Raw genomic sequence first — 12,179 nt, 5'->3', positions numbered from 1 at the left:
TTCCATGTGGCTGGGGAGACCTCACAATCATGGCAGAAGACAAAAGGCACATCTTACATGGCAGCAGAGAAGAGAAAATATGAGAGCCAAGCAAAAAGGGAAACCCCTATAAAACCCTCAGATCTCATGTTATTTATTTACTACCACGAGAATAGTATGTGGGAAACTGCCCATTATTCAGTTATCTCCCGCCCAGTCCCTCCCACAACATGTGGGAATTATGGGAGCTATAATTCAAGATGAGATTTGGATGGGGAGACAGCCAGACCACATCATTATTAAAGTCAGTGTGTAGGGGGTAGGTGCAGTGGCTCATGCCTGTAATCCCAGTATTTTGGGAGGCCAAGGCAGGTGGATCACTTGAGTCCAGAAGTTCGAGACCAGCCTGGCAACGTGGCACAACTCTGTCTCTACAAAAAATACAAAAATTAGCTAAGTATGGTGGTGCACACTTTAATCTCAGCTACTTAGGAAGCCGAGGCACCAGAATCGCTTGAGCCTGGAAGGTCAAGGTTGCAGTGAGTCAAGACCACGCTCCTGCACTCCAGCCTGGGTGACAGAATGAGACCCTGCCACAAAACAAAACGAAATGAGAAACAAAAACAACAACAGTAAAGTCAATATGTGGGTATTTACGTTTCAGTAATAGACTGCTAATGATTGATCTTTCTGTTCTTCCTTATTTTAAATGTTAGTTATTAATAGGAAATGCAATAGTTGTTTTTCTTGCAAAAATTTGTTTTTGTTAGTCTTTAATAACAAAGGAGTTATTTAAAATATCAGTAGTTTTATTAAAATGACTTTTTGATGGATTTAATTATGCACAGCAATATATGCACAGTTTTTTCTTTCAGAGTTTTAGAAATGTTATCAGAAGCTCTTTATTTTTTGCCCCAGTTTATCTTATACATCTAGGAGACTTCACCCATTGGTTGTTAATTTAATTGGCTCATGTGGAGAGACTTACAAGGAACTTGGTTTTATTATTGACTTTTTTTTTTTTTGTAATTCTGAGCTCTTATTGCTTAAAGGAAAGATCATTTTAAAACCTTACTTAAACCTCTCTTTGGCAGCACTTTCTGGAGTATGTAATTTTTAAATTTTATTTAATCTGACTTCAGCATATCAAAAGTATCTTGCATAACCTGTGAGCTGCTGTATCTCATAAATTTATCCTGTATAAGTGAACTTTCAGAGAATATATACTGAAGAACAGTTAAAGAAAAGAACAAGTATTAATTGTTTTAAAACCGGAATCTTTCTATTTTTTACAGTCAGTGACTTCTAAGTGGAAAAGTTTTAAATGGAATTTTTACACATTATTATGGATTATACTTGTAGCTCCTCTTCCTGTTCCTTTCCACTAATGAACTTTATTTTCAAAGCCGGAAAATAAATAGAATTATGTAAAAATAATTTTACAGCAAATTTATTGTTTATTATGTTCAAAGGTTAGCATGTGAGACCAGAAGCTAGAAAGCATCAAATCTATCATGTGAACAAAATAATTGAGAAGATTAGAAATAATACTGCAGACACTATTTCCTGTGTTCCTGCAATCTTATAAAAATATGATTCTCGATTTAGGCTTCAGAATATGAATATGTGAAAGATACTTGTCCACTATACAGAGAAGTAATGATGGCCGCAGCTGCCTGTCTGAAGCGGCTGCTGTGAAGATGCTGCAATAGGGGAGGCATGGCCAGGACTGTGTGCTCCATGGAGTGGGCGGGATCTGAGAACAGGCAGGAACCCCACCCTCTTCCACGTTAATGGGGTTGGAGCCCCATGCTTCCAGGTGCAGCTGCAGCTGTGAGCCTGGGCATCTCTACACTCTTGGGGGCCCGGGAAGTCCCCCTACCCCAGCAGGCTTGGAAGTGCCTGCTCCTGCTGTCTGGCCTCACCCTGCTCCCAGTGCCTGCTCTGGGATGGAGCAAAGCTGTGGCCAAGCATGGGCACTGTTGTGACCTGCCTGGGTGTGCACACACTCAGGGTGGCGCTGACATGCCAGCCCCCTGCCAACTCACCCCTTTCCAAACTTTGGGACCAAGGAGCACTGGAGGGAGGCCAAGGGGGTAGGATTGAGGGCTGCTCCACGTGGGCCTGCAGGTGACCCTCCACAGAAACACCCGGGGCACCTGTAGATGACATGATTGGTGGCAGCAGGAGGCAGACAGGCTCATGGGTGGAAAGGCGCAGGTCCCCACTGAAGCCCCACCTTCAAGACAGGGACAGCCTACAGCCTCAGGGCTGGGCTGTCAGTTCCTGGTGGAGTTCACAGTGGGAGTGAAAACTTGCGGTGCTTTTTCTGGGCCTGCCTGTGGACCAGTCAGCACACACATCCTCCCTTCTGAGCCCATAAAAACCTCCAGATCCAGCCAGACTCACACAGACATCAGACTACCAGCTGTAGGAAGAAGCTACCCAATTTGAGTCTCTTTGACTCCTTGGGATGATCTGCCTGCAGAAAGGGAGCTGCCCACTCTGGGTCTCCTGAGTGCTGTTCTGCTGCTCAGTAAAACTCCTTTCTGCCTTCCTACTCTCCAGTTGTTTGTATACCTCATTCTTCCTGGACACAGGACAAGAACTCAGGGACTGCCAAATGGCAGGACTGAAAAAACAGTAACACAAACAGTGCTGAAATGTACCCAACCTCTACTCCCTCCACTCCCCACATTGTGAGGAGTGAGAAGGAAAGAAGAGCTGTGGCCCTTTGGGGAGCCCACACCTACAGGCTCCCTGAGCTAGGGCTGTGACACCCCATTTGGGGCTCTGTAGTTTCTGGAGTCTCCAAGCTTTTGGGTGCCACTGTGTTCCCCTCCTCCAGACACAGGTACGCACAGTGGAAGCCACTTGCTGTACATCAGATCCTGCCACTGGCTTGCCCAGAGCCAGTGCCTGTGCTGGTGCCCGGAGCTGCCCGCCCTGCTACAGCAGCCAATGTGCGTGGGTGTGCGCAGTGGCCGACTCCACACTCACTTGCTCATGCACCACTTGTTGCTCCACGTCTGACTCGCCCTTGGCAGGTGTGGGATCTGTGCTGGTAGTGCAAGGTGAGTGTGGCCTGCCAGGTCAAGTTGGTGGAATGAGCCCAGCAGGCCTGAGGAAAACTCGGGTAATGGTGCCACCAATCACAGAGGTTTCTGGCTGGAAAAGCGATACACAAACAATAAGTGACAGTAGTGCTTATCTACACTATAGACGAAGTGTTACGAGCTTTTTGACAAATAAAAATTATCCAGCATAAATACCCAGCATCTATGTCTTTATTAGTGTCAGGAATTTTCATGTATGAGGAAGAGTGGTTCAATCTAATTATGAATATCCTTGGTAACTATGGTTACCATCCTATCAAAGATGACTTGCTGTATGGTGACTGTGTGACCAGAGTGTTTTGATATGCTGTTTCTGTAGGTTGCTGGAAAACAATTGCTTTTCCCTTGTTGATAGAACACCAAGAGTAATAATGGCCTGATAAGAGTCTATCTTCATATTCTTAAAAAATGGAGTCGTGAAAAAAGAAAGTTGGATTTAAGGAATAACTGTATGCAAAATGTCAACAGACTTAGGAATCACAGTGCTAATATTTTGTGTACATAATGTAATCAAAACATGTCAAATATGTTACAAATATCCTATTATCTTCTGAACAAAGCTTGCCCTCGATTTAAAGATACTGACATTGAACATATCTTAGTTGATCAAGGTGAATTTTCTGACAAAATTTACATAAAATTAGAAATAGAGTTGGGCTACTGTATATAGAACATATTTTCTTTTTGTTTAAAATGAGGATGATAGTATATATTCCTGAGCTACAAGATCCTGAGCTATGGATCTTAAACACCTGCCACCACTAATACCATAGCAACAGAACAAACCAACAATAAACAAACACGTCGATTTCCTTGTTTGTATTAAGGTAGTTACTTTGTTCATTCCCACATAACTGTTTTTTAGTCTTAGATTTTTAGTGTAATATTTTTAAAAAATTAAATATATAATTGAAGTTTAATGTACATGGGGAAAAGTACACAAATCATACATGTAGAGTGAGAAATTTTTATGAAGTAAACATACCCATGTATCTGCTACCCAGATAAAGTAGTAATACCTTACTACCTCCATCTTGGAGGACACCCTCTCTCAGCCCGTCAGAAAGTCTCACATAGTCACCACCTAGTAGTTCTGATACATGGCATCATAAAATTATACATAGTTGAAATCATACTAATTATAGTGTTTTGGAAAAAAACTGGCTTCTTCCTCTTTTTATGTCTATGGAATTCAACTCTGTACTTGCATGCAGCAGTACTTTGTTCATTCTCCTTGCTTCATTGTATAGCTGTACCACAATTAACCTATTCATTTGATTTATTTATAAATTACCCAGCCTCAGGTATTTCTTTATAGCACTGCTGAAACAACCTAACACAGAAACTGGATATATAACATCAAGTATAATTTATAAATAAAAGAGGTTTATTGGGCTCACCGTTATGCAGGCTGTACAGGCATGATGCTAGCATCTGCTTGGCTTCCAGGCAGGCCTCAGAGAGCTTTTGCTCATGGCAGAAGGTGAAGCAGAGCCTGCATGTCACATGTGGCAAGAGCAGGAGGAAGAGAGAGCAAGGGAGGTGTCATGCACTTTTAAACAGCCAGATCTTGTAAGAACTCACTGTCGTGAGGACAGCACCAAGGAAATGGTGCTGTACCATTCATGAGAAATATGCCCCCACGATCCAATCACCTCCCACTGGGCTCTACCTCCAAAATTGAGGATTACAGTTCAACATGAGGTTTGGGGGGAACAAATATCCAAACTATATCATCCAGTGTTTATATATGGGTACATGTTTCTAAAATTTTAGTTTTGTTCCATCTGTTTGTCTATGCTTGTACCAATGCCACATTGTCTTAATTAATGTAAAGAGTATATACTTGTTAATGTTCTTAGTGAAGATTACCTTTTTTGTTCTTGACTCTTGCATTTCCCATATAGTTCAGAACCAGTTTATTAGTATCTACTACAAAAAATACCTCCTGGGATTGTTTATTTGAGTTATATTAAATTTTTAGGCCAGTTTGGGAAGAACTGACTCTTTGTAATATGAATCTACCATTAAAGTGTTATATACCTTTGTTTATGTTTTTTATATGGCTGTGTATGTGTGTATGTTGATATTTTTGCTTTGCTCATCTATTGTTAGCTTTATTTCTGTTTATTTGGAACTTTTAGATAGCATTATAAAAATCAAATGTTTAAAGTTTCATTTTCTAGTTATATGTAGCCAATATAAGAAAGACAGCTGATATTTTATATCAATTTTGCATTCAGCAACCATGTTCAATTTTCTTATTTCCTATAGTTTAATCTGTAAAATTTTTGTATTTTCTACACATGAAGCTGTGTCATAAGCAGACACTGCTTTATGTTTTTCATTGATTCTTCTACAATTATATATATTTAAAAATTTTAGTACATCTTCTATTCTTTTAGTACACCACAGCATATTAGACATATAAAAAGTTAAAAACCATGTACAAATTCAGAAAATGTATTTTTTAAATCACTTATAATCCCTTCCACCGCAATCCAGTTATTAAATTTGTGGTATCTCCAGACGTTATAGTTTAACATTGAATCATAAAGGACAAAATTTTAAAAATACTGTTTCCATTTAGTAATATCCCAATAACACTTTTTCATGACAATAAATATTTTTCTGCACAAAATTGTTACTAGTGAATGTATTTATTTTCAAATATTTTGCTCTTATAAACAACACTGCATTTCAAAGATTTGTGGATGGGCCTTTGGGCTGCTGTATATTTTTTGGACATAATTTCCTTAGGTGAAATCCCTAGAAGTTGATGTTCTTAGTTCTAATGTATAGGCTTTTGAAGTTTGTTTCCAAATTGCCTTCTAGAAGTGCTGTGTAAATTCTCATTCACATCAGTAGTATAGAAAATTCCTGTTTGCAAACACCCTAGCTTCTGTTGATATTCACCCTGTATTGTATGAAATGTTTTTTGTTTTTCCTATCAGTTGAAACTAAAACCCTTAACCTTTTATGAACTAGTGGTTTCATGAACATGTTTTACCTTTTTTTTAAAAAAAATCATCCTCCTCACACTTTCTATTTTCCATTCCTCTTACCTTTTTCTTAAAATTGCAGGATTTTCAAATTAGAATATCTAATACACTTCTCCACATTTACACAGGAGAAAACCAGCCTGGAAGATTAAGTGATCTGTCAACTACTGACCAGCTGACACCTTTCCAGATTTATTTCCCTGCATCTGATTAATCCCATTTTCTTTGAAAGGATACTGTTTTTCCAGACTTTAAGGAAGATTACTATTGTTTTTTTGGTAGACAGGCTAGAACTCATTATCTAATAACAGGATTATAACATAGTCTTATTTATCATGTTCTTATGTCTCGTGACATTATATGAACAGAACTATCACTTTAACAAAAAGTCATCAATAGATTTCTGTATAATAGATAAGTAGTAGTAATCCATCAATGAATAGCAGTTCTTATTCTTATTTGAAATAAAAAGATCCTGAAATTATATTATTACTTATAGAATTTTATGTATATTCTATTCTTTGTAGATTGACAGTTACTTATACTTTTTCACTGTGTTTTAAAAGCAATTCAGCCTGCAACTTAAGTGGTTTATAATTGTAAGGGTCAAATAGAACATATTGAAAGATTTTTGGATTAGTGAAAACTGGGAGTTTAGTTGGCCCTTTTATTTCTCTCTCTGTCTCTCTCTCTCTCTCTCTCTCTCTCTCTCTCTCTCTCCCTCCCTCCCCCCCGCCCCAGGTCTCTGCCAGCGCCCTGAAATTTCTACATTTGTAAAACAATTTGCCATTAATATTTTCTCTCATATTAGAGATAATTGCTTCATCTCTAAAGGAAGAGGTAGTAGAAACCACCACTGTCTTTTTGCAGAAGTTTAAATAAAGGTGTGAAAATTCATGCTCTCTGGGTTCCCTTCCTCCTATACACCTCAAAAAGGAATGGTAGCCACTCAGTCTTAAGGAAGTTTAGAGCCTTAGTGCAACAGTTTAGAATAATCTAATTTTTGTTTGTTTTTAAAGACTTTGTTGTTATACTCTATTTCTATTCTTCATTCTTGAAATCCGCTTCCCCCGCCTCTGTTCCCCACCCCCACCTCCTACACGATAATGGGTGTTTTGCTGAAGTGATCAAAGGAGGGATGTCTGTTGTGCAAACATTCATATATGAAAAGTTAACAAAATAATGCCCTGGCTTCCTAATCCCTATTACTACCACTAATTAAGATTCCAGTGAATGCCTCTTTGGATTTGAGGTTTATCACGAGTCATCTGACAAAGTTTCATTTACACAAGTACTGTGGAAATGTAACTTGTCCTTTTGTAAATTGTTATTATGAAGGGGTATATTAGACCAAAATTTTCTTAAGTTCATACATCTTGTATAACTGGCTCTGGGAAATCACTAGATCATCAAAAGAGTTATGAATTGAATTCACTGTACATACTAGATTAGAGTAATTTTTATAGTAATAGATGTGGAAGGTGTCTATTTGGCCTTTTTAAAAAGAACTTTTTATATGTTATACACAAAATAAATATTTACAGTTTGACCACTTTATGTTGTATACTTTATATACGAAACAAAATGCTTTAACTTCTTCATACAAAAAATAAAATTTATACTGTTCTGAAGTCACAGGTTCTATGATCATATTTTTTTACTCTGAGTATCATGTTCAATGTCCCTTTTTTGTTCTGAGTATTTGAAACTTTAATTTGGAAAAGAAAAATGTACTTCTTAGACATTAGTTTTATGGTAATTATAATGAAGCTGGACATAATTGCATATTTATACTTCATTGTAAATCAACAGCTCCCTAATATTCTTAAAAGTGTTTTTTGTTTTTCTAAAACAGCAGCATTTTGTTAACCTTAATCAGAGCCTGACGTGTGTTTCTTCTAAATGGCGTCTGATGTGGTGTCTCTCCTCAGTTCTCTGTGGTTTCCTGTTTTTTTCATACATAGAGAAAAACTTTTTGAGGTATGAAGCCTCATATTTTTCTTTTAATGGTACCTCAAACCTAAACTCTCTTATAAATTATACAGCATAGTGTTGTCAGTCTGTCTCACCATTAATTTATGCCACTTCCCACAGACTGTTTCCCTAGAATCCTTCCAGCCCTTGCTGTGTATCCATCACCCAGCTTGCGTGTCCTTATATACCCCACTCTAGATTCTTTAGCATTACAGGTTTTACTTCTAACCCTAAAGTGTGTTCTTCAAAGACAAAGATGTTATCTTTACTTCTATAATTGTATTTCCCCAACAGTGCCTTGTTTTAGCAATGAGTAGATATAGTAGGTTCTCTAAGTGTTGTCTCTAGAGCAGTAGCAGCAGCTGCAGGGAACGTTTTATAGCTCTCAATGTTCAGGCCCCACCCTAGCGCTACTGAAACATAGTATCTTAGGTTGATGATCAGGCTATGTTAACAAGCCTCAGATAATTTGGATGCATGCTGAAGTTTGACAACCACTGCTATAGAAAATTACTGAATATCAAGTTGTACCTTTATGGTGATATCTCATTGAGAGGATTGATACAGAATGGGGCCAGGCACAATTTAGTTTATTCTGCCTGATTCTTGTATTTCAGAGATACTGGTAAAGGAAACCTAAGATTTAAATATTTGCTATCTTATAAGAGGATGCTATCTTATAAGAGGGTTGACTTTTATGCTATTCTGTTGTAAAAATTGTAGTTTAAATTTTAAAAACTGAATGATTTCTTTCTTCTGCCGAATTAGAAATAGGCATTATTCTGAAGCAGGAAGGTTAAGTAAGAAATGCATCCTGGGTGTCACTAATTTTCATGGTGGGAAAGAGGGTCGGTGAGTTGGAAACTGGTCAGATGGTGATAGGTTGAGAGACGTTTCCCTAGTTACCATTCTGTGCTCTTCTAAGTTTTTTGAATCATGTAACTGCGTTACATGTTAAAATTTTGTTGAATGATATGTAGTCAAAATAAAGTAATAAATAAATGTTGAATAAACTCCCATGATAAAACCATTGTGGTTGGTTTAAAAAATTAAGTTTTTCTTTTGTATTAATATGAAAAGTTAGATAACATATGCTTTTCATCTCTGCAGAAAACATCAAGGTTGTGGCAGAAATATCTTGATGGCTTTCCATCTTAGTCTTCTTGAATTGGCTAATACATATTACTCATTTGTGTAATGAATAAAGGATTTATATTATGTGGATCCATCATCTTATGACTGTTTTTAGAAAATGAGAATTAAATCTTGATTCATTATTAAATAACCTTGTATACACATACGAAGAGGTCATGACACATAAGACTTTGACCTAATACCTTTTTTTCAGATATGTTTCAATAGCTATCTTGATACCCTAGGACTGTTTGAGAGAAAATTAATTTAAATTTTTGTCTTATTCTTAGCAAATGCAAAATAATTGAGTTAAACAGAACCCACTACATTTGTTCTGAAATATGAACAGTATTCTCAAATATTTGTCTGGTAGTACAAATACAATTATATTAATTTTATTATTGAATTTTGCTGCTTCAAAGGGAGGTATTTCTTAAATGGCACTTGATTCAATTATTTCCCTTTTTTTCCACCTTGCACAGAACTATCGTACCATGGAAAGTATTCAGACAGTGCCTTCATGAGGTCCACCAAATTAGCTCTGGCCTGGAAGCAATGGCTCTAAAATCAACAATTGATTTAACTTGCAATGATTACATTTCAGTTTTTGAATTTGATATTTTTACCAGGCTGTTTCAGGTAAGTTTATACTTGCTTAGTCTATCCATTCCCTTCCTCTCTCCCTTTCTTTTCTCTCTGTTTCTCTCTGTCTCTTGCACACATATAAACAAACATATGGAAAATAGTGTCATTACTGTTAATCTGTAGTTTTATTGGTATGTTTGGTCATTGCTAAAAGTTTAGAGTGAGCCATTTGGCTTAAGTTTGGAGTATCAGATGCTGTGAGCCTGGTGGCTGCTTGTCAGCTTTGAGAGGATCCATCCAAAAGAGCTTTGTTTTAAACTCTCTACTTAGTTTCTCACTTTATTTTGTTGATCTTTTAGCACAATGATGGATAGAATGCAACAACTGCAGGTGGGCATTTTCCAGCTAGATCTAAAATCTTTCCCTTTGCCTTCTGTGTTTATTAGGTCAAAAGGGAAATAGTAAACTTAGAAATATCAGACTGTTCTGTATAGAACAGAACTGGTGTCCTGTACTTATTTTATAAATTGCTTTGCACATTCAACCATGTGTAACGAACATTTTTCAGTGTCAATAAATATTCCTCATAAGTTCCTACGTCATATTCATTCAAAATAGTATGTCAGTATTAACAAAGCTCCCTTTTGAAAAATTTAGATTTTTACCTGCATTTTCTCTAATGTAAACAACTTTAAGATGAACATTTTTGTTATGCTTATTGTTTTTCCTTTTAAATTATCCTCCATGATTGTTTTCACATAGCAAATTAGAAGAAGGTAGCATTATGTGGATACTATCATTGTCTTCTTTTGCATGCCTTAATGGAATTACCTTAAACATGAAGACTTGAAATTTGTGTTTTGAGGCCGGGCGCGGTGGCTCAAGCCTGTAATCCCAGCACTTTGGGAGGCTGAGACGGGCGGATCACGAGGTCAGGAGATCGAGACCATCCTGGCTAACATGGTGAAACCCCGTCTCTACTAAAAAATACAAAAAACCAGCCGGGTGAGGTGGCGGGCGCCTGTAGTCCCAGCTAATGTAGTCCCAGCTGCTCGGGAGGCTGAGGCAGGAGAATGGCGTAAACCCGGGAGGCGGAGCTTTGAGTTTGACTCTGCCACTAAAATGTGTATCATCTATGGGATTCAGTTCAAGTAGTCACAAAATAAAAATTTTCTGCTTAACATTTTTATGATTTAGTAACATAAATTATATAGTAAATGAGATAAGTTGATCAGACTGGGCTTACTTATATTCTGATACTTTTTTTATCATTTTAATCTGAAGTAACATTTATTCTCTTTGAAATATGCTTTCAACAAATATTAGAGTATAATGTTGGTTTCATGTTTTTCATGTTACATGAACTTTACTTCTCTGACCTATAATTCTGCTTGGCACTAGCTAGCAAGGATTGGGTGACTGGTTTATGTAATAAAAACCACATTGCACAGGATTAGCTTTTAATTTATGAAGGAACTCATTAATAGAAGAGAGATTAACTCCTGTCTACAAAACATATAGGATGTGAAACCATGTCTCTACTAAAAATGCAAAAAATTAGCTGGACGTGGTGGTGGTGGGCGCCTGTAGTCCCAGCTACTGGGGAGGCTGAAACAGGAGAATGGCATGAACCCAGGAGGTGGAGCTTGCAGTGAGCTGAGATCAAGCCACTGCATTCCAGCCTGGGCGACAGAGCGGGACTCCGTCTCAAAAAAAAAACAAGATATATTTCACTGTATTACAATTTCAAAATCATAATTCTACCTTGTATATAGGGTAAGCAATTAGATAAATGACTGATGAAAGTGTGCTTTTGCTTATTTTAAATTTTTAAATTCATGATTATTCCCTTGGTGTATATATTATAGTTTGACAGTTTATGTTTTTCAAAGATTTTAAGATCTATTTAAAAAAAAAAAAGTTATCTGATATTGGTCATTTTATAATGGAACCTCTCCTTTCTTTAAAGGTTTCTGATAATTTTACAGAATATCTTATTTATTTAACATGATACAAAGACATTCTAAATAGTAGGAGCTTTGCTTCTTCACCTTGTCAAGGAAGAGAGTAAAAGTAATCTTCCTACATTAAACCTAACTGCTCATTCTAGGAAGTGAGTATATTTTTGTGGTGAGCCTGGATGACTTTTTACTGTGGGTATTAAATGCTAGAATTCCCTGGAGTTATATATTGAAAGTATGAGGGCAACTTAATGTTGGTTAAACACTTAACCTAAACTGCTATTTAATATGTGGACATATTTCCTTATAAGGTGTTTTACTTTAAAATAGCACAAGTCAGCCTTAATACTCTAAGGAATATATATCTTATTTACTTTCACTGGGATGGGAAAAGAAAGGGCTATTTTTAAGTCAAGCTACTGTGAAAA

The 12,179-nt window shown here is 37.0% G+C and overlaps 1 protein-coding gene and 1 long non-coding RNA gene across 8 annotated transcripts in view; one reads left to right on the top strand and one right to left on the bottom strand.

The window, feature by feature from the left end:
- CBLB (Cbl proto-oncogene B) overlaps window positions 1–12,179 on the top strand; it is a 218,756-nt gene that overhangs the window by 107,657 nt on the left and 98,920 nt on the right. For all 6 annotated transcript variants that reach the window (XM_030940505.1, XM_030940511.1, XM_030940517.1 and 3 more), the window contains exon 5: window positions 9,688–9,844. In XM_030940505.1, the coding sequence (XP_030796365.1) occupies window positions 9,688–9,844 (157 nt within the window). The remainder of the gene's footprint in view (window positions 1–9,687; window positions 9,845–12,179) is intronic.
- Window positions 515–4,619, bottom strand: LOC115900361. Of its 2 annotated transcripts, XR_004060004.1 has the most exons (4): window positions 4,496–4,619; window positions 2,980–3,147; window positions 2,028–2,138; window positions 515–569 (listed from the first exon to the last, which is right to left on the bottom strand). It is a non-coding gene; the product is annotated as an uncharacterized LOC115900361 (long non-coding RNA). The 2 variants fall into 2 exon arrangements; XR_004060003.1 differs by having other exon boundaries at window positions 2,028–3,147.

Source organism: Rhinopithecus roxellana, chromosome 1 (genome assembly GCF_007565055.1).
Source record: "Rhinopithecus roxellana isolate Shanxi Qingling chromosome 1, ASM756505v1, whole genome shotgun sequence".
NCBI lineage: Eukaryota > Metazoa > Chordata > Mammalia > Primates > Cercopithecidae > Rhinopithecus > Rhinopithecus roxellana.
Note: the sequence above shows the minus strand (reverse complement) of the source record. Positions and strands in the feature narration are given on the sequence as shown.